Genomic DNA, 23,387 nt, shown 5'->3' with positions numbered 1-23,387 from the left:
GTTACAAACTACATTTTGGTGAGTGTAATCTGTAATCTGTAGGGGAATACATTTTAAAAGAAACCTTCCCAACACTGTCTAGCACCAACGACCTCTGCAAATACAAGGACTGGATGGAATATTTAAAAAAGTGTCTCCACACATCTGCAGTATTCTGGCTCACTAGGAAATGAGGCTCCAAAATTCTGAACTGTCCCTTTAGGAGACGATAATTAAATTCCCGACAAAAACCTGAGACAGACGTTGTAGTTTTGTGTCCCTCTTTATTGAGCCGAGATACAGAGCTCAGACAGAGTAACGTTTCATTCACATATACGAGCATCAGGCATTTAACACCTCAAGATCAAATATTCAGGATTTTGGTTCAATAAATACACTTTTTATAATAACCGTCACCGGGCGTGGTCAGGAGCTGTTCAGTGAATGTGGTTTAGATGGTCAAAGGGAGTGAACTCACAAGAAGATGTCAAAGATTCTAGTTTTAAAGCTGGACAATGTAACCTTTCGAGTAATCGTCTCCATGGAGATGTTACAGCTTTGCCAGGAATGTTTCACAGTATGGCATTAAACATATCCACCTTGCATTTATTCAGTTGCAATTTTTTTCTGCACAAAAATGGCGTGAAAAGCGTGTGCACCTACTGAGAGTGGGCTCGGCTCTCCGCAGATCTTACCTGTAACTTGACCTAGTGGTGTCCCCTGATGTCTCCATGGCGATAAGATACAAAAAAAAAAGATTAAAAACACCGCTCGCTGGGTTGCCTCTCCGCAGATCTGACCTGTACCTCGGCCTGTTGGTGTCACCTGCTTATCTCCATGGAGATAAGTGAAGTTCAATGCCATTCTGTTGTGTTATATACTGCGGAACATTCAAAAGCAGTCAAAGCGCTACCATGGAAACCAACAAGTGGCGGTCCGTCCAACCAGAAAAGCTCCACAGTGCACCTTTAAGATCTTTGGAGGAGCTTTTGTTGATTACATAACAATAACTTTTTAATTTCATGCATTATTTTGTTCACTTAGTCCCCAGGGCAGAGTGAAATGTGGAGGTCTTTCTGTGCAGATGACCGTCTCTGTACGTTGCTAATGGAGACAACAGTTTCTTCCACCTTCTTGCAGAATGTTCCATAGTGCACCTTCGACGCATAGTATCAGGATTTGTTCTGACTCCTCTTTTTGACCGTCTCTCTGTGAGTCTTAACATCGCAAATATAAAAATCTGCAGGACTTGAATTCAGAAAACAGTTTTGAGCAGCTCTGAAATATTCTTTTGGTTATGTCCAGACTATGTGACCTAAATCCAGTGAATAAATCCAAGTAAAAAAAAAAACATATTCTGAATTATTCGTCTTGGGTTGTTTGCATGGAATGTTGCACTTTATGGCATTACTTGTTTGCCACCTACATGTCTCTATGCAGGTAGGTACTAGGGATGCAATGCTATTCAATATAACATCAAATCGTTCGATACTGGTGATCCACGTGTTCAGTCGACATGCACGTGTTGTCCTTTATTTTGGTCCCAAAGGAAAACAGTTATTGCAGTGTCCTGCTCAGGTGCAGCAGGAAACGGCTCCACAGGGACTTACAGCTGAAATATTCTAACAGAGGAGGGTTTTATCTTTCACTCTCTTTTTATTTAGCACTGCTAGACCCAAGAATGACAAAGATATTCACTTTTAAATACCTTAGAATCTGTTATGGCCCCAGGCCTTAATTTGTAATTTATTTCGTGTGCTTTAAATTATTTTGGTGGAACCCCTCGATTCCTGATGCGGGAGCCTTGGCTCGTGATTGGTGGGGCAGGTCTACGCCCACCTCACCTGCAGCCACCGCCCCCTATTTAAGAAGATTACCTGCAGCTGGTGTGGTGGCCAGTATGCAGTTTTGGGGTTGTGTTTGTGTGTCTAGTTTAGTTCTGTTTTGTGCCTTCTTTTGATTTGGTCACTCAATTCTGTTTGTGAGCTTATGTGGTTCCATTTGGGGAACTTATGTTTTGGTTTCGTGTGTGTCCCTTAATTTTACCACTCATTTTATGTAAGCCTGCGTGACCCGTTTTGTGGCACAAAACTCGTCTGTTGTTTCTGTTTCTTAGTTTAGGTTATTTTCTGTATATTTTAGTCTGTTTTGTTAATTCATCTTTACATTCCTGTTAATTAAACATTATTTAATTTATTCCATTTTACATCTTGGTTTTATTTTTGTTATTTCCCTGACCCTAGCAGAGCTGGGTTGTAACAGAATCTCTTTTGGCTTTACATCAACTTAACAAAATGCTCTCTTATACACACCAGCGACGCGACTTGTGATATACATGATCTTTTTCTCAGACTCCATCTCATAGGTTTTCCTCAGAAAGTGGTCTGTTAAGACATTTCTAATTAATATAACACAGTTTGAGTGTTCAGAAAAACAACGGGAGAGCAAAGGGAGTGTAAAAAGAGCAGGTGAGTGTGGGAGGAGCTGCTGTCTGTCTCTGCTGCTGCTGCTGGAGACGAGGCAGAGCAGCACCGACACACGAGACGAGAGACATACTCATGAGGAAAAGAAAAAGTCTTGATAATATAGACTGGAGGGAAGTTAAACTAAGAGTAGAGTGGTATATTATAAAATACAAAACAGCCTGAGAAACTCTTATTTTTAGTGAATAAAAATGCTGAGCTGTAAATTGAACCAAATCAACTAAAACACTTCACATAGGAAACAATTACATGAGATTTTTTTGTTTTACGTTTTAAAACGAATCAAAATGAATCAATATTTTGACCCACGTATCGAGATATGTATCGAATTGTGGGTAAACTATCGTTGCATCCCTAGTAGTTACAGGTCAGATCTGTGGAGAAGTGACCCCTCTCATAATAAGAATGCGTGTTCTTTCAACAGTTACAAACTCGTGAGGTTTGGTAACCATCAGCTTCACATTCTAAAACATTCTATAAAGTGGTTTAATCTATTTTTTTTACCAAATGAAAATAAATAAAACTAAACTAAATAAAGCCATACTGCGGAACATGCTGATGTAATCCCTCATTGGGCAATCACCTTTGAAACCTGTGCTTCCAAACTGGCAGAAAACGACAGGTAACTCTTAACATCTCCATGGAGACATGTGGTGGAGCCTTCAGAAAAGTTACACAGTGCAGCTTTAAAGCAAAAATGTTGACCTACAAACCAATAAACGTGCATTTGTCAGAACTGCTCAAACCAGTTTAATATCATGAGCTCGAGTCCTTTTAAACCTGTCATGTTTGTGTCTGCAGTGGGAGATGGGTTATGTTACACAGGTGGGCACAGGTGGGCACAGGTGGGCACAGGTGGGCACAGGGTGAGGGTTGGTTCAGTCCATGTAAACGGGGGAGGAGGGGGAGGAGGGCATCTGGTCTAGGATCCTACAGAAGTATCCGGCCACGTCCACGCTGCGCTCCTCGTACATCTGAATGAACGGGTCCCGCTGGAAATACAAACAGAACATGAAGAGTGACGGTGCTCAAAGAGGAACTGTAGAAGGATCTAGAAATCTAGAACAGGTCTGAGTGGAAACAGTCCACGTTTAGTCCTACTTTGTAAAGCAATCATTCTGACAAGTCCAGGTTTAGCCCAAGTTTAGTCCAAGGTTTAGTCCAGGTTTAGTCCAGGTTTAGTCCAGGTTTAGCCAGGTTTAGTCCAGGTTTAGCCCAGGTTTAGCCCAGTTTAGCCCAGTTTAGTCCAGGTTTAGTCCAGGTTTAGTCCAGGTTTAGTCCAGGTTTAGTCCAGGTTTAGTCCAGGTTTAGCCCGAGTTTAGTCCAGGTTTAGCCCAGGTTTAGTCCAGGTTTAGTCCAGGTTTAGTCCAGGTTTAGCCCAGGTTTAGTCCAGGTTTAGCCCAGGTTTAGCCCAGGTTTAGCCCAGGTTTAGCCAGTTTAGCCCAGGTTTAGTCCAGGTTTAGCCCAGGTTTAGCCCAGGTTTAGCCCTGGTTTAGCCCTGGTTTAGTCCTGGTTTAGTCCTGGTTTAGTCCTGGTTTAGCCCAAGTTTAGTCCTGGTTTAGTCCAGGTTTAGTCCAGGTTTAGTCCAGGTTTAGCCCAGGTTTAGCCCAGGTTTAGCCCAGGTTTAGCCCAGGTTTAGTCCAGGTTTAGTCCAGGTTTAGGTCAGGTTTAGTCCAGGTTTAGTTCAGGTTTAGTCCAGGTTTAGCCCAGGTTTAGCCCAGGTTTAGTCCAGGTTTAGTCCAGGTTTAGCCCAGGTTTAGCCCAGGTTTAGCCAGTGGCTCAGTGGTTACAGCAGTAGTTCCCCAACCTGAAGGTCAGAGAATTGATTCCCACTTGGAGTTAGTTCTATTGTTCTGTCCTTAGGCAAGACACTTCACCCACCTTGCCTAGTATGAATGTGGTCTGCCACAGGGCGTGTGGAGTGAATGAACAGAGACACAGTGCAGTGTTTTGGAAAACTCTGACTCTATGTAAGGTATTATAATATTACCATTGTATCGCTTCAGGCCGGTCTAGCCCCGGTCTAGCCCCGGTCTAGCCCCGGTCTAGCCCCGGTCTAGCCCCGGTCTAGCCCCGGTCTAGCCCCGGTCTAGATTAGTTGAATCTCTGTGACAACTGCACTCACCAGCAGCTCCTTGTACTTTGGCCGTTTGGACTCGTCCTTCGTAAGGCTGAAAAGAAAAAAAAACAGGAACGTCAGACTGATGCAGTCCCAAGGTTTGTCCAGCAGAGGGCCCCAGCACATCACACTAATGCATTTGTATTCATGTTTCATAGAGGAAACAAAACAAAATGTCAGTATCAGTTAAGATTAATGTACAATAGCAGTAAAGTCAAGTTTAATACAATACTGTGGAACATTACACACAAAGCAATAATGAAAAATGAACTCTGCCTGAGAAAAGTCACATGGTGTTTCTTTAAACAGGAAGAGTAGCTCCTGCACCGTCTCATCACTACAGGTCCATAGAAAATGTGATGTGCTCTTACATGAAGCCTAATCCTCTGCGTAGGCTAAAGGAACAGAGTATATTTCTCACCACACGTTGACGAAGGAGATGAACTTTGGGGAGAAGCGCCTCTCGTCTGAGTTGCTGAGCTGCGGAGGGTCGCCCCTGACGACCTGAGTCAGCTGATCAAACACACTGTTCCATTTGGGGTACGGGAAGCGCCCGGTGGCCAGCTCATACTACACAGGACGAGAGAGAAGGATTTGAACATTTATTATGAAAAATACAAATATGTAAAGGTAAGATGAGTTCTGACCAGTGTGATCCCCAGACTCCAGACATCCGAGCGCACGTCGTATCCGTGTCTGGAAGCACTGGGGTCTATCCGCTCGGGCTGGAAAAGAAAACATCAAACATCAAACGTGCAGCAGCAGTGATAAACTTAACCCGGGGTTCACCTTCTGATCTGAGTTCTACCATAATCAGTCTGGAAATGGATTGTATGGTTCAAGAAGAGGAGGGACTCTCAGTGGAGTTTTAATCACAGCAGCCAATAGATAAGCTTCATTATTCCCTGGTCCCTGAAGGGTTGACCAGGTTTTGTATTCAGTGTCTGTGTGTGTGTGTGTGTGTCACCCCGCGATAATTCCACCATTTATGGACCGATTGTCACCAAATTTGGTACGTGGGTCAAGTCCCCGTGCCCGATGCCTCAAAAAAAGTTTGGTGACGATCCGAGGTCATTTGAGGTCACAAGGGTCAATTGAATGGTCACGCCATTATAAAGAATAGGCAATTTTGGCAATTTCTGAACCATCTGCGGCCTAAAATATTCACCCAATCATCACACAAGTTGGCACACACATAACCGGGGTACACTGGATGTTACAGGTTGGAACCGGTCAAGGTCACCAAGGTCAAATAAGCGTTTTTAGTCATAACTCCGCGAAGGACGGAGCTCGAGCAACGGGAGTGTCTCAAAATCTCAGAAAAAATATTAATCTATTTATAATTCTATGTATTTGTATAGTCAAATATGAAGTTGTTGTATAGTTTTCCAGATAATCACTAATAGGAGGGTTTCAGTCACGTGATCACAATGATGCGCGAATTTCAGGTGGAGGGCAGGAAGTGAAGACAAACACGACAAACACGGCTCTGGAGAACACAGATATGGAGAAGAGTTCTTATTGTCAGGATTTAGAGCCAGTAGTGAGGCAAAAGTACGAGCAGTTAGTCGACAAATATATTGGGCGTGACCCTGATCTTATTGAAAATTAGAGAATTTTCAACCGAAGTAAAAGATTTGCCGACAGTCGAGGCAGAGGAGATCACGAACTATTTAGCTCTTCAGACATCGTTCTACACCAGACAACAGATGAAGGTGTACAAAAGTTTGGAGGCATAGAACTTTTTGTGTCAGTGGATGGGTCCTCAACCTTGGTGCAAAACGCCTAAATGATGATTATGGTTTGGTCTTCGCCGGGGTGAGTGTTTCTCTTATTTTATGTGTATAGACGTTATGGGAAAAACTGCAGTGTATCGGCAGTAACCTCTATCTGAACTATTTAATGTCAACAAACGTCGTTCGCCGTTAGTCGTTAATGATTTGTTTATGTTTAGATAAACCACAAAAAACAATTTAGCTTTGTAACAAACCTTTAACAAAGTGTTCACTGCAGACACGAGCATTAGCGAATTCTGCTCCTCCCGACCGCAAACAGGTTTGTAATCCACTTTTTACGGCGTTGTTCTGTCGGCTTTTCCCATTTCTGACTTTTGTGGACGACTATATTCAGTACTCTAAAAAAATTGCTTTTCCTTCTCTCAGTTAGAACGATTGGCACAGCCGTAAACTACACAACACATCGGCATTTTCCTCCAGTCACTTCACTTCCTGCCCTCCATCTGATTTTGCGAGCTGACAAACGTAGCCCTGTGACGTCACGTGAAACCCAGATATTTAAATTAGATTTGACAGCCCTAAAATGTAAATACACAGATGCAAACACTGCACTAAGAAACTCTGTACTACAAAGTAACAGTTTTAAATGTGAGTTGTTTATCTTTTTTGGTGGAGGGTCCATCAAATGCTGAGATGTTATTGTTTTATCTGAAATGTTTCACAGTATGGCATTAAACCTTTCTATCTCTATGGAGACCAAACCAGACCAAGTGACAGGTCAGATCTGTGGAGAGATGACCCCGCTCACAGTCACAATGTCTGTTTTTCTAGGTATTTTTGAGCTATAAAATAACCTGTAATTGAATAAATGTAAAGTAGAACTGTTTAATGTCACACTGTGGAACATTCTAGACAAAGTAATGACATCTCCACAGAAACAGGCAGGTGACAGACCCTCTACCAGAAAAGTTGCACAGTGCACCTTTCCCATGAGACACTTCCTGTCCCGTATCTGTACTCACGGCCATGTAGGGCCTGCAGCCGGCGTCTCTGGTTTTGGCGATGGAGTCCACGAGCTGCCCACTGATGCCAAAGTCACACAGTTTAATGTTCCCTTTACGATCCAGGAGGATGTTTGAAGGTTTAATGTCTGAGGACAAGGACACAACATGAGCTAAAGCAGGACTAAAGGACTAAAGCAGGACTAAAGCAGGACTAAAGCAGGACTAAAGCAGGACTAAAGCAGGACTAAAGCAGGACTAAAGAAGGACTAAACCAGGACTAAAGCAGGACTAAAGCAGGACTAAAGCAGGACTAAAGCAGGACTAAAGCAGGACTAAAGCAGGCCTGAACCAAAGCAGGACTAAAGCAGGACTAAAGCAGGACTAAAGAAGGACTAAAGAAGGACTAAAGCAGGACTAAAGCAGGACTGAACCAGGCCTAAAGAAGGCCTAAAGAAGGACTAAAGCAGGACTAAAGCAGGACTAAAGAAGGACTAAAGCAGGCCTGAACAAAAGCAGGACTAAAGCAGGACTAAAGCAGGACTAAAGCAGGACTAAAGCAGGACTAAACCAGGACTAAAGCAGGACTAAAGCAGGACTAAAGCAGGACTAAAGCAGGCTTGAACCAGGACTGAACCAGGACTAAACCAGGACTAAACCAGGACTAAACCAGGACTAAAGCAGTACTAAAGCAGGACTAAAGCAGGACTAAGACAGGACTAAGACAGGACTTAATCACAACTGAACCAGGACTAAAGCAGGACTAAAACCAGGCCTGAACCAGGACTAAAACAGGGCAAGACCAGGACTAAAGCAGAATTAAAACAGGACTAAAGCAGGGCTAAACCAGGGCCAAAAATGGACTAAACATGGACTAAACCAGGTCACAACTAGCTCATGCTAAAAAGTATTTTTTCAAGTAATGAATAATGAAAATATGATATGAAACATGGCTGTGGTCTCACCTCTGTGAATGATCTTCAGACTTTCTTTTAAGTGGTTCAGTGCTTTCACAGTCTGTCACAAAAAGAACAAGAGAGGTTTAAAGAGACGCACACATCATAAACTTTGTAAGACTCAAAAAAAAAAAAGAAAAAAAAAAGCAAGATAATCTTAAGAAAATGTTGATTTTTATGTCTTGTGTCTTTGTACACAATAAAATTAACTGGGAGGTAAAACACTGCAGGTCAAGGAGTTGCACCTTTAAAAATATGAAATACACAATACTCTTGATTTACAAAGCAGCACATTTGCATTACAATGTCATGTTTTTGACTATAATTTAATCAGGATTTGATGCTTAAAAACTCACCGCTAGCGTGATTTTCCCCAGGATCTCCTCTGGGATGACTTCGTCTAAAGAACAGTACACAAACTTGTAGAATTTGTCTAATGAGGTAGCCATGAGTTCCATACAGATCCAGCAGTCGCCCTGAGGAAGAGAGGACAGTGGTAAAGGAAAGGAAGAATTAAAGAGACCAAAGTCAGAGGTGGGTGAGTGGGTGTGGCAAATGAAACCTCGAAATTAACCCCGCTTCAGAAACAAGGAAGTGTAAAGGAGACATTAAAAAAATACTGTGTGTATGTAAACATAAAAACATGTTCTTGTCATAATCAACAAAAGTTCATCCACACTCACTCACAGAAACCTTCAAATAAACTTCATAACTGTGTAATACATCAAGCCTCCAGCAGATGGCAGTATTTTCGGCTTCATTTTGGAGCAGGTTTGTGTTGTGACTGACTGAGGCCTCTGTCACTAACACCACCACCACCTCCTTATCAAAACCTCATCTCCAGTGGCTCTAGTGAAAACTGTTTTTGTGTTCTTAGGCAAGACACTTCAGGCACCTTGTCTAGTATGATTGTGTATGTGACATGTGCGTGATGGTGACGGTGCAGATTGACAGCCTCTCTTCCTTCAGTCCGCCTCAGGGCAGCTGTAGCATCACTTGAAAAAGCGCCAGAAGTGTTTGACTGACCTCCCTGAAGAGGGCGCCGTAGAACTGCACGATGTAGGGGCAGTCGCTGCTCCTCATCACCACGTCCAGGTCCATGAGCAGCTGCTTCTGCTCGCGCTCGTCCACCGTCGACCGAATCCTCTAAAAACACACAGAGAGAGACAGATATTTAAATAGAGGGAAAATACAGTTTAGACAAAGAGGCCGGAGTCAGACACAGAAGGTCCCTCAGCGTCAGGCTTAAGGGTACACCAAGTTTTCTTCATTTCCTTTTATCTGCAGAGGAGACCGACTACAGTTAGTCCAAAACTTTTAACAGGAACAAAAAGAAGAGAGCACATAACCCCAATCCTTGCATCTTTGCACTGGCTTTTAACACCGTGTGAGTTGTGTGGTCCTCTGTGTCTTTTATTTATTTTTATGTGTTTTTATTGGTTTTACTGATTTAATTTATTTATTGGTTTATTTATTTCTATTCTATGATTTTGTTTTTATTTTTATTTTACTGGTTTTATTTTATTTTACTGGTTTTATTATTTTAAGTAGTATTATTTTAGTAGTTTATTTTTTTTATCATCTTATTGTTGTTATTTTTATGTACTTGTGCAGCACTTTGGAAACAGTTGGTAAAGAATGGCTCCACTCTCTGAAGCTATTCAGGAGTTTCAGCTTCTTGTTAGAGGCGACATTTTGAGGAATTTAACATTCAGTTTTTTTTTTTACTGTTAATTGGTATGACATCTGGATATTCTTTCATCATTCTGAAAACTATGGATAGTGAAATAATGCAACTTTGGTTTATTTATACTGACAGAAAAGGCACTGACATGTGTGCCTATATTTAAAATATGAACCATAAACCAGGTCAACCAATCTGACAGTTACACAGAAAATTCCCCACAGAGTTCTGATCCATCTCCAGCTACATACATACATATACAGAGATTCTACAATATTCACATGAACACATGAACCCTTCACAGTTTGGGCCTTGAACCCCAGACCTCTGTCCTCACCACAGACTGTGTACAGTGTATATACACTAGGGGTGTACAAAAATATCGGAATATCGATATATCGTATTGTTAAATGTGATGATACAGTATTGATATCGTGGGCTACTGTATCGATATATCACCAAGAGTATTTTTAGGTGTGTTTTACTAACTTATTTTATTACAGAGCTACAGTTTTGTTGCTTGTGGAGTGAAAGGAAACTCATTTATGCAACACATCTGACATTTTCACTTTCATTTTGTTTTGATGATTAAAATGTTTGTTTCATTTGAACTTTGCACAAGAAGTGGTTTAACAAAGACTTTTAGTATCACAGCCACGATTTAGCCTTTATTTTTTATTGAACCGTATCGAATCAATTTGAAATATATCATATCGAATTGAAAGTGCACTGTATCGAGGTATGTATCGTATCGGCAACTTCTTAATGATACCAGCCCTAATATACACAGTGTACGTTGGTCACCTTGACGGCCATGATGTGGCTGCTGTGTTTGTGCACCATCTTGTTGACAGAGCCGTACGCTCCTCTCCCGATCTCTCCCAGGTCCTTCAGGTCGTCTGCGGTGAAGTCCCAGTGCTGGTCTGGAGACAGCTTCAGTTTCCCCCACGACTCCATACTGTGGCTCCTCAGACGCTCACTGGGCCCACACAGAACAGGGAAGAATGAGCACACACTCAACATCTCAAATCAACTTTATTTCTTGGACTGCAGAAATGAAAGGAAGGGCATTATGCAACGCTTTATACTATGTTATAACATGTTTCAGTAATATAGCGATCTCTCCTGGGCTCTATTCAAAACCTCCCTCATGGTTAGCTGTAGGATTCTGTACAAGGCTCTGCCCACAAGCCTGCACCCCCCTTGCTCCCACACAACAATTACCTATAAATATACAAACATATGACACAAAACAATTCACTACAACTTCACAAACCTGTCAAGTTGGTGTGAATTGCAATAGTAGTTTCATCAGCGGGATGCGCGCTGATTGTGTTGTGATAGCGCTCTGAAGGGGGTGTGATCCGGCCTGTGTGATCCGGCCTGTGTGATCCGGTCTGTGTGATCCGGTCTGTGTGATCCGGTCTGTGTGATCCGGTCTGTGTGATCCGGCCTGTGTGGTCCGGCCTGTGTGGTCCGGCCTGTGTGATCCGCGTGATCCGGCCTGTGTGGTCCGGCCTGTGTGGTCCGGCCTGTGTGATCCGCGTGATCCGGTCTGTGTGATCCGGCCTGTGTGGTCCGGCCTGTGTGATCCGGCCTGTGTGGTCCGGCCTGTGTGGTCCGGCCTGTGTGGTCCGGCCTGTGTGGTCCGGCCTGTGTGGTCCGGCCTGTGTGGTCCGGCCTGTGTGATCCGGCCCGTGTGATCCGGCCTGTGTGATCCGCGTGATCCGGCCTGTGTGATCCGGCCTGTGTGATCCGGCATGTACGATTCGGCCTGTGTGATCCGGCCTGTGTGATCCGGCCTGTGTGATCTGACCTGTGTAATCTGGTCTGTGTGTTTTGGCCTGTGTGATCTGGTCTGTGTGATGTGGCCTGTGTGATTCGGTCTGTGTGATTCGGTCTGAGTGATCTGACCTGTGTGATCTGACCTGTGTGATTTGGCCTGTGTGATCTGGTCTGTGTGATTCGGCCTGTGTGATTCGGCCTATGTGATCTGGCCTGTGTGATCTGGCCTGTGTGATTTGACCTGTGTGATCTGGTCTGTGTGATCTGGTCTGTGTGATGTGGCCTGTGTGACTGTGGTCAGTATGGTGCAGAGGTCTTAAAGGGGAGCTGCTCACATGTGTGGGTTCTGGAAGGGCGGTCCCGCTGTGTTCAGTGTGAAGCGAGTCGTGGGTTTGATGGAAGGATTCGCAAAGTTCAGCTTCAGGGCTTTTCGTTTACCTTCAGAGAAAAACAAGAAACAGTGAGTAAAATAATCACACACGAAGAAAGGCACCTCCTCCAAAACAAAAACAACATACACACACGTACACACACACACGTACACACACACACGTACACACACACGTGCTTTCCACAGTGAACCAGTGAATGATGTTAAAAGCCTAAATCCAGGACTAAACCCAGAACTATTCCAGAAGTAAACCAGGACTAAACCAGATGTAAACTGAGATGAAATCAGGAATAAACCAGATTGAAACCAGGTCTAAACCAGATCTAAACCAGGTCCCAACAGGTCTAAACCAGGTCTAAACCAGATCTAAACCAGGTCCCAACAGGTCTAAACCAGGACTAAACCCAGAACTAATCCAGGAGTAAACCCAGGACTAAACCAGTTGTAGATTACATCTAAACCAGGTCGAAGCCAAGTGTAAACTGAAATTAAATCAGGGCAAAACCAGGTCTAAACCAGGTCTACCTGAGACTAAACTAACACTAAACCAGGACTAAACCAGGACTAAACCAAGACTAAACCAGTTCTAAACCAGGACTAAACCAGGACTAAGCCAGGACTAAGCCAGGACTAAACCAGTTCTAAACCAGGTCTAAACCAGGACTAATCCAGGACTAAAGCAGGACTAAATCAGGACTAAACCAGGTCTAAACCAGGACTAATCCAGGACTAATCCAGGACCAATCCAGGACTAAAATCAGGTCTAAACTAGATCTAAACCAAGTCTAAACCAAGTCTAAACCCGGACTAAAACCAAGTCTAAACCAGGTCCAAACCAGGTCCAAACCAGGACTAAACCAGGTCTAATCTGCCTAATCTGCAGTAATAACCCGTAGCATGAGTCTGAGAGGCATTTGACACCAGTAAATATTATTTTTAAATAGTTTAGAAATCCCAGAACATGCAGCTCACACCCACATTCACAACTAGGCCTGTCACCATAACCACTATATCCACTTATCTGCACTAAACCGGAGAAACATGTCACTATTCATCGTTTGTACATTTTCTCTGCAAACATTGGGAGATTTGTGGTATTTTTTGTTGTAATACATTGAGATTTGAGGCATAGAACATTGAATGAGTAACTTCTGTGGTATTCTGTTATTGGTTCATTCTGTTTTTCGTTGCAGCTCGTCTCCTAATGATACTTTCTATTTCAAAACGGTTCTCTACGATAATCCTGCTTTATTTTATTGCGTCCGTGGCAAAAAGTAGCTTCAATTTTACTGTTCATAGCCAAAACTTATCGTTATCGTGACAGGCCTATCCACAACCCACAAAACCAACCCAACGACAATACAAAACATAAGACCGTACCATAAAACTGTATTAAAAAGGTAACGTCATGCATTTAAGGCCAACTGCTGTGATAAAACAAACTCTACACCAAAATCAGAGAAAGTCCAGATGATGTTAGTGGAACAAACTGAGCTGCGTTAGACAGTGAACACCACAGGCTCCGGGGCAAATACACTCAAATACACCAGGTTATGTGTAAAACTAAAGCTGGTTTTATCTTTCACCTGTTCTTCACTGCAAATATTGGAAAGTTGTCTCAAGATTGGTAAACAGAATGTGATTTTCAACAATAAATGGTAATACATTCGTTTCTCTTCCAATGTGGTCGCAAATGTGATCTTATACTTGTTTTGATACAGATATGACTGAATCGTGGACTGACCAGGGACGAAACCAGGACTAAACCAGTTGTAGATCAGATCTAAACAAGGTCAAAGCCAGGTCTAAACTGAGACTAAACCAGCACAAAACTGGGAATAAACCAGGTCTAAACCAAGACTACACCTACGACTAAAGCAGAACTAAACCCAGAACTAATCCAGGAGGAAACCCAGGATTAAACAAGTTGTAGCTCAGATCTAAACCAGGTTGAAGCCTGTTGTAAACCAAAATGAAACCAGGTCTAAACCTGGAACTAATCCAGGAGTAAACCCAAGACTAAACCAGTTGTAGGTCAGATCTAAACAGGGACTAAACCAACACAAAACCAAGTCTAAACCAGGTCTAAACTAGGTCTAAACCAGGTCTAAACCAGGTCTAAACCAGGTCTAAACCAGGTCTAAAGTAGGTCTAAAGTAGGTCTAAACTAGGTTCTAAACCAGGTCTAAACCAGGTCTAAACCAGATCTAAACCAGGTCTAAACCAGGTCTAAACCAGGTCTAAACCAGATCTAAATCAGGGCTAAACCCAGAACTAATCCAGGAGTAAACCCAGGACTAAACCAGCACAAAAACAGGTCTAAACCAGATCTTGGATCATTCTAAAACTATTCAGGAAAGGTTCATTTCTGTTCTGTCAGTGGGACTATTTACCATTGATACCTGCTCAGATGAGTTTCTAGTTTCAATACTCATTTTGGTATTAGATTTTTTTAACCTTACTTCTTTTCTCTGCTTCAGAACAGCTCAGGTTTGATGCTCAGATTTGACATTATTCTAACTTAAAGGTGCACTGTGGAACTTTTCTGGTCAAGGGTCCGTCACCTGCTTGACTCTGTTATTTTTCCTGCAATATTCTACAGTATGGCAATGAATTTTGTGGAGAAGCGTGCCTGTTCACAGCAATAATGCACGTTTTTATTGTAGTAGTGAGAAACAAAAACATCTGTAATCAGTGTTGGGGAGTAACAGATTACATGTACTGGGATTACGTAATCAGAGTACAAATTATGAGTAACTGTATTCAGTTACAGATACTGTTTCAATGAGAGGTAAATGGATTACAGTTACTTTGTTGAAATAAATGGATTACAGGGCAGTATTTTTCTGTTTTCACATTTTGGGCTAAACCAGGACTAAAACCAGGACTAAACCAGGACTAAATCAAGACTAAACCAAGACTAAACCAGGATTAAACTAGGTCTAAAACAAGGACTAAAACCAGGACTAAACCAGGACTAAACAATATGACACTTAACAGTAGGGTGGACATAATTGAACGCAGCAGTGATCTCATATAAAAATCATTCCTCTATCAGGATGCGTTTGCTACATTCATGTCGTATTAAAAAGCATGACAATATCAAGTAATCCAAAGTATTCAGATTATGTTACTCACTTTAAGTAATTTAATGGATTACGTTACAAACTACATTTTGGTGTGTGTAATCTGTAATCTGTAGGGGAATACATTTTAAAAGTAACCTTCCCAACACTGTCTGTAATTGAATAAAAACAAAATACATATGTTTAATGCCATACTGCGGAACATCCCAGGCAAAGCAGATGGCGGACCCTCCACCAGAAAAGTTCCGCAGTGCACCTCCAGATGTTATCTTTTCTCCCTGACGCGAGTGTATTTGCCACAGGCCTCTCCTCTCCGCTCACTGGAGGTTAAACGGGGGCCAAACCCGGACACTCTACCCCAGAACCAGAGCTCACACGCGGGCAGCAGACGTGCTCTTACTTGGGGGAGCTCCAGACAGGTTTATCTGGAAGCCTACAGAGACGAAACACAGCGTTTACTCCAGTCAAATTTACTCTAGAGTCAAACCTCACGGCTAAAATGAGACTCGAGGATCAGAGAAACTGGCCTTGCAAAATGAGGGCTGAGAAGCTTTGGGCGAAAGTGACAATTTGGGAAGAATCGTGTTTTAAATCAAATAAAAGATTATGAGGCGCTCACAAACAACAGAAAGTAAAACAGAAGTCATTAAATTCTGTTCTATAATAAGAAAAAGTTCTGCCATTTAAAACCTGGAGCCAAATATTAGTTGTCTTTGTGTTTTAGGAATTAAAAAATACTCAATTCAAAATGGGGGTTATAACTTGTAACCGTAACGTCACTCTCACTCTCACCCTCAGGTCCTCAGCCCTCACGTTGTCGATGGAACATGCAAAAACAAAACAGATGAAGATGAAAAATGAACCTGTAAAAATAACAGTTTAAACATGTATCTGTATTTAACCGGAGAGTCTCACCGTTCGGCGTCACGGCAGGAGTTAGAGAGAAACAGAGGTTAGCCACATTCAACAACATTAAACAAGAACAGACGCATTTGTACTAAACGGCACAGCAGGACAGGGCTGGGCGACTATGTCTGGAAATAAAACTGTCGATTTACTCTTAAAAATATTTATTTTCATTGAGATTTTTTGATATTTCTCCTCCTATCCACTAAAAACGTAATGCAAACTACAGAAAATGGTCCATCATCACCGTTTAAAGTGACTATCAGGGTTCATGTATTGTCTGGAAAAGGGAAGAGCGGCCAGATAACATAAAATGACTCTTCTTTCTGCTCCTTCGTTAATCTATTTTTACACTTTATGAATGAAATAAACAAATAACCCACTGGCCTTTGGGAAAATCTTTATGAAGGAGATTAAACTAGTTATTGCATTAAACATGAAGCACCAACATTTCATTAAAGGGCCCATCTCGTTCAAAATAACTCTTTTCACATTGTATCTTCTGCACATAAACCAGCACAATTTGGGTTTTGGAACATTCATTACACAATAGTTCTGAAATCTTACTGATTTCTTGGAGACAGTCACAGACCAGGAACTATGAAAGGCCGACTATTGCTCCTCCCCCCGCCCGTCCTGAGAAAACACAGGCTCCGCCTCCGACGAGTGAGCCGCCCTTCCTCCGCCATCTCAGGGAGGGAGGGGGAGACAGACGTGCGCCCTGATAGTGGTAGGAATAAACTTTTATTCATCATGGTGATACAGTGCGTTCAGCTGCATGTGTTGGACCTGGAATCGGACGAGGACTTTGAGGAGCACGAAGCTCAAGCACCGCGTCCACATCAGCTGAACATTACTGATGGGTAAAGTATTAATAAACACTAGTAGATTAACTTATTATATCGTGTTCACTGCAGTGTAGAACAATGAGCTTATGCTGTCGCTTTTGTTTAGGTGTTCATGTGAGAATTGTCAGCCGACGTGGGGTGGAGGCGGTGGAGCGGGGGAGGGAGGTGGGTGTGAAGTCTTTTCTGCTACGTCAAACGTGTCATAGGTGTATCTGTCGTGTCATCGTTGTAGCAGCTTTGGTTCGTTGTCACGTGGGAGGGTGGCAGAAATACGCTCCAATTTGTTAAAAAAAAAACACTGAATCAAACTAAAAACCACTTTGGCGACAAATACAAAGCCGACACATCACTCTTAGAAGGTAGAAAGCTCTGAAAAGTTGATTTTGCATGAGATGGGCCCTTTAAATAAACTCTGCTCCTATGACCAACGCAAGAAGCTTTTAGAGCAATTTCCAACTGAAGAAAGTGGTTGAAATAAAAATCACATAAATAATGATAAAATAATGCCTTCCAAAGAAATGGATTTGAAATTCACGTTCGATTAAATGGTTGAATCGATTTTTTTTTTTTTGCCCAGCCCTACTGCAAGACGACTGCACCAGAAGGTTTCTCTGCACTGAACTGAAGAGCATGCACTTTATATTATACTTTTATAGATTATATTGGGTTAAAAGATTCTTAATTTTTATCAGTTTGACTTAGGGGTGGGCGATATCTCAATATTTTAAATATAGAGATTTTTTTTTAGTTTATTTATGCAGAAGATTTTAATGAATATTCTGCTGCAGTGTAACTTGTACAATAGTGTTTGGAAATGTTGGGTTTGATCTGCAGTGGATTGTGGGAAACCTCAGAGCTCCTCACACTGGTGAGGAACATGTTTCTGTTAAAATAATGAACCTCCTGAGCTTCTGACGCTAAAGGAGCTCATGGTTACCATATGGTTAACAGAGTTAATGCAAAGATGAGCTTGAGCTGAGTTGTTTTATTTATGAATGAAAAGAAGGAAATATGTTTATTTATTTTATTTTACAGTTAATTATTATTTATGTAATCAAGGATTTTTGGTAATCTTAAATGTGGCAGAAGCACTTTGATTCTACATGAACTGCCTCTTGCAGAATAAAAAAAAAAAATCTTGTGGAATTTGGCAGATTTGTTTTTGCAGGTTATTTTTTCCTGTACACATATCGAGATATATATCATATATCGAGATATAGTCAAATATATCGAGATATATTTTTTGCTCCATATCGCCCAGCCCTAGTTTGACCAATTAGAAGAATGGACTGCGTCTTATTGTGGTGCAGTGTGAGATTCTAACACACCTAAACGGTAATTTAGTGACATTTCTACAGATACTACTTATTCACATGTTTAGTTTAGTCCACAGGGGCAGAGGAGGGAGGTAAAAGTTAAAATAAGGCGTAGTTACCCGTTTCGCTCTGACACCTCCAGCAAGTGTTGGATTCTGAAAGTCACAACAGTTAAGGTCAAGAGAAAGAATTCAAATCAGACAATCAGACAAGAAAACACCAATGATGAAACATGACAGTAAAGAGTTCATGTTTATGTTGACCGGTAGTGTTGTCACGTTACGAACACTTCAAACATGATTTTGATACTAAGGACTAGACTTGATACTCAATACGATAATAAAAACACTCTTTCTTTAGACAGTAGAATGTGATTTTCAACATTAAATAGTAGAACTTTCTTTTCTGTTCCCATGTGTCCTTATATCTGTTTACAGCGAATACCGGTGAGGTGACCCCGGGGTCAACATACCATACAGTATTTTGAACCCGGGGTCAGAATCCTATTATGGTATGTTGATAAACAACTTGAATTTTATAGAAAAACTTTGAATATTAATACTATATCTGCAAATGAAAACATACTGACATATTTAAAAGTGTTTTTTGAAGAACTCAGATGCATTTTTATGTTGATTATAACTTTTGGATGTTAAAAATTTGTACATATTTTAGTGAAAATCACATAAGTAGTTATTAATGAGTTAGGTAATTAAAGTGATGAATAATGATTTGGAATCTTGTTAAAATAGACAGGGCTGATCAATTGAGTAGTTAAATAGGAGATACCTATGACTATAGTAATCTGACCCCCAATATGTGTATTATAACACAACATGACTAAATTCAATTCAATTACAAACCATTGCCTAAATTGGCTTTATGATTAAGGATTATCTGAACAGAGCAAACTAAAAACCACAACAATGTAAAATATAATATAAAAAGTGACAAGATTGCTCTGTATATGCAATTTTAACAATACGTTATATTTACACAAAATACCAAGTCATTCTCCATCAAAACATTCCTTAAAATACTTTAAAAGAAAGTGAATATGTAGCAATATATAATAAAAGTCAATGACATGAGAAATAATGATCAGATAAGTAACTACTAAAGAAAAAAGTAAGGGGAGTCAAATCCTATGGGGGGGTCACTTTACTATAGCGGTATGTCCCCCCCCCCCCCCCCCCCCCCCCCCGGTCAATGTACTATGGGGGTCAAAATACTATCTCACACCGGCTCGAGTGTCCCCCTTGCTTGAAAGTCCCAGGTCAAGCGTCCAGTTCCCTCGGCAGAAACATCCCCCTGCTCCCTCCGGGCACCTCCTTCTCTTGGGCAGCACACGGGTAACTGCTGTACCCGGGAGAGGGGGGACGTTCTCAGCGGCCTTCAGTGTGTGCTGTACTGAGTTAGAAAATCAGCATTCTATATCATAATAAAATGAAATGTGAATGTAGCGAGACCAAATGTCAGGCCTTGTTTATGTCATTTTACACATCTTCCTGAAGCCTGTAATATCAATATAATCCTCATTTGCTATGAAATTATTATTAAATTATTATTATTGTTTCCCATGTCCTGTATCATCTTTAACTGTTGATTTGGGAAGAAATATACATTTTTGCCTTACTTGCCATGAACATAATTTGTAAGCAGCACAACAGAATTTCTTCAAAAATCATCCAGACTTGCATTTCATTCTATACAATATATATATATATATATATATATATATATATATATATATATATATATATATATATATATATATAATGATTTTTTTTTTTTTTTTTTTTTTATGTATATAGATTACCTAATTTAGTTTCATGAAGGGTACAATTCAGGGGAACTTTCCAGCTTGGGGACCTTTCAGCCAGGTGGACTTTCCATCTGATTTCCAGTTTAAGATCATTAGTCATCTACTGACATTCAGGAAAGGTTCATTTCTGTGCCGTCAATGGGACTTTTTTAGTATCAGTACCTGCTCAAATGAGTAAGTTTCAGTATTGATTAGTTAGTATCTGATCTTCTGTGGTTTTGACAGCCGTACTGACCAATAATATAGTTTTGAGATTCTAATTTTGCACATCTCCAGAACCCAATGTGAAGGATTTTTTTCTATATATCTCCCACACCTGGTTGACAACATTTGATTTTTTTTTCTTTTTACTTACTGTAAATACATCTATATAATGTATGTCTTAGTGATACAAATCTCTTGCTATTTTTATTGCTGCTTATTTAGACGTTTATTACATTTTTATAAATATATTTTTTACTCTGTGTTATTGTAATATATTGTGATGTCTGAGCTACTGTGCCCAAATAATTTCCCTTGTGGATCAATAAAGTTTATCAAAGTCTAAGTCTAATTATTATATTTGTATTATTAACCTCATTTATAAAGCAATGCAATGACTTGTGTTTCTTGTGTTCAAGTGGATTTTAAATGGTCATGGTTTATAAAACAGACTTTTGGGGCATAATCATGATACTGTTACAACAAAATCTGGATTTTCATTCTATTAACACCACCACAAAGGTGGAACATGACACCTAAAGTATAACAGAAATAAACTGCGTTTTTATAGGAACTAGGAAGTACATTTGGAGAAGCAGTGGCAGTACTGCAGAAATCACACCCATGTCATAATTATAATGTACATTAAGGTGCATAAAACAATGTCAGTGTTTTCTATAGATTTGGGTAAGATTATGGTGGATTTTGAATAAATTAACCCCATTTCGACGAATAGAGTATAGATATTTCCTCTTTAACCAGTCATTTAGTTCAGTGTAGTCTCTTTTATACATTTATGATCATGCAAATGCAGCAAAGTCTAGTTTTGTTAACCCAGTCGAGTTGTTAGGTTGTTTTTAGACTGTGGAGGGGCACAATAATCTCCTGTAATAATGGAAACACTGGATTTTCCTCCTTGACTAATCTGATCTTTAGTGTTTTGCTGTGAGCCTCCCGTCGCTAATCAGCTGCTAACCCAAAGCTAAACCCGAGCCCCGCAGAGCCAAACCGGACCAGGCCGTGCTCCCCCGGCTCTGCCCCGGCTCCCCCCCGCCTCTGCCCCGGCTCCGGCGCTTACCCTGCAGGCTGCTGACGGTGGTGACCCGCGGGGGCTGGAGCTGCGGCTGGTGGAGCAGCTGATCCGGGCTGCCGCTGCTGTTGTTGGCCGCCGCGGAGTTGTTAGCGCTGGGAGTCGCCATTGTTCACCTTCCCCTGCGCCCGGAGTGCACGCACCGCGGGGTGAAGCCGTTCCAGACCGCGCTACGAGGACGGATCTCGGGGTTAGGTGTACAGACGTATCGGTTTGGTGGAAATGTAGAGGTTAAAAAGGCGAAGTGAGGACGACAACAAACCGCAGCTGGACTAGGCTAACTCCAGAAGCTAACGCTGTGATCAGCTGACACGGACAGCAACAGCGGACGGCCACTTCCGCACACTCACGCGCCCTTTCACAATAAAACCATAACAACATTATCTTACCATCTCTGCTCTAGTTAATAACATTTTTACGTACGTTCATTAGGCATAAACTTACTTAAAATATTAGTTATTAATTTATTCTTTTATGAAACTATTTTTATAATTCAGATTTTAAGTACTCTTTCACTTCTGGAGACATTTGTCACAGTGAGGGACATGAGGACACTGGACAAACTGCTCTCCATCATGGACAATCCTGCTCACCCACTGCACCATACTATAGACGGACAGATAATACTCCCTACAACTGTACAACAACTCACCCACTGCACCAGACTATAGACGGACAGATAATACTCCCTACAACTGTACAACAACTCACCCACTGCACCAGACTATAGACGGACAGATAATACTCCATACAACTGTACAACAACTCACCCACTGCACCAGACTATAGACGGACAGATAATACTCCCTACAACTGTACAACAACTCACCCACTGCACCAGACTATAGACGGACAGATAATACTCCCTACAACTGTACAACAACTCACCCACTGCACCAGACTATAGACGGACAGATAATACTCCCTACAACTGTACAACAACTCACCTACTGCACCAGACTATAGAGGGACATATAATACTCCCTACAACTGTACAACTCACCCACCTCACCAGACTATAGAGGGGCATATAATACTCCCTACAACTGTAAAAGAACTCACCCTTATGTAATGGATAATACTCCCTACAACTGCACAACAGCTCACCTTTATAGAACAGATAATACTCCCTACAACTGGACAAAACTTAACCTTATGGAACAGATAATACTCCTTACAACTGTACAACAACTCAACTTGTGTAATAGATAATACTCCCTACAACTGTACAAGAACTCACCCTTATGTGACAGATAATACTCCCTACAACTGTACAACAACTCACCCTTATGTAACAGATAATACTCCCTACAACTGTACAACAACTCACCCTTATGTAACAGATAATACTCCCTACAACTGTATAACAACTCACTCTTATGTAACAGATAATATTCCCTATGTTCTGTCAATCATCAAATCATTATTGCATTTCCTGTGACATCTTGGATAAAGCTGTGATTTTATATTTTATTACTTTTTTTAGTCTATTTTATTTTGACTTGTACATTTACATTTATATCAATAATTTTATTTGACACCATTCTCTTGCTTTTTTTTTTTTTTTTTTTTTTTTTTTTTTGCTACTTATTTAGAATTTATCATTACATTTATATTTTTTCTCTTTGTTATTATATTTATTGTGATGTGTGAGCTCATGTGTCCAAATCATTTCCCTTGTGGATCAAAAGTTGAAGTCTAACCAAGCTTTTATTATAGAAACAAACAGGAAGTAGTTTACAGTTTTAACGCTTTTCTGACGATGCTCAAAATGTTAAAGGTGTGTTTCTTTTACTCACCTCATCATCCGTTATAACGAATACTACACTGAAAATAGACTTTAAATTATGCCAAAATACCGTGGATCCGTTATTTAATCTGGTTTAATCACTGTGTTTATTACGCATTTTTATAAATTTCCTTTACATCTTGTTTTCTGTTGCAAATGTCCAAATCTGTTTATTCGTGGCGCTGCAGTTGT

At 41.0% G+C, this 23,387-nt stretch overlaps 1 protein-coding gene across 2 annotated transcripts; it reads right to left on the bottom strand.

Moving 5' to 3' along the window:
- Positions 1-243: 243 nt before the first annotated feature.
- On the bottom strand, positions 244-21,737 carry LOC110157369 (dual specificity mitogen-activated protein kinase kinase 4-like). 2 transcript variants are annotated; one of them, XM_020921691.2, is made up of 13 exons: positions 21,395-21,737; positions 18,410-18,445; positions 15,621-15,653; positions 12,079-12,181; positions 10,763-10,937; positions 9,301-9,420; positions 8,631-8,750; positions 8,284-8,335; positions 7,340-7,467; positions 5,229-5,306; positions 5,003-5,151; positions 4,588-4,633; positions 244-3,454 (listed from the first exon to the last, which is right to left on the bottom strand). In XM_020921691.2, the coding sequence occupies exons 1-13, from the start codon at positions 21,513-21,515 to the stop codon at positions 3,341-3,343; spliced, it is 1,275 nt and encodes a 424-aa protein (XP_020777350.1). In that variant the 5' UTR covers positions 21,516-21,737; the 3' UTR covers positions 244-3,340. The 2 variants fall into 2 exon arrangements, with proteins under 2 accessions (XP_020777350.1, XP_020777351.1); XM_020921692.2 differs by lacking the exon at positions 15,621-15,653.
- Positions 21,738-23,387: the final 1,650 nt, after the last annotated feature.

This window comes from Boleophthalmus pectinirostris, unplaced genomic scaffold, assembly GCF_026225935.1.
Source record: "Boleophthalmus pectinirostris isolate CB_2022bp ecotype Guang Dong unplaced genomic scaffold, ASM2622593v1 HiC_scaffold_17, whole genome shotgun sequence".
NCBI lineage: Eukaryota > Metazoa > Chordata > Actinopteri > Gobiiformes > Gobiidae > Boleophthalmus > Boleophthalmus pectinirostris.
The sequence above is the reverse complement of the archived record's forward strand: the minus strand, read 5'-3'. Positions and strand labels throughout refer to the sequence as shown.

Bases quoted from the DNA above. Each gene is read 5' to 3' on its own strand.
- LOC110157369 (XM_020921691.2), bottom strand. From the start codon at position 21,515: ATGGCGACTCCCAGCGCTAACAACTCCGCGGCGGCCAACAACAGCAGC. The intron at 8,336-8,630 runs GTGAGTTTTTAA...TTTTTGTGACAG, and splicing joins TGGGGAAAATCACGCTAGCG to ACTGTGAAAGCACTGAACCA. The intron at 4,634-5,002 runs GTGAGAAATATA...TTTTCTTTTCAG, and splicing joins ATCTCCTTCGTCAACGTGTG to CCTTACGAAGGACGAGTCCA.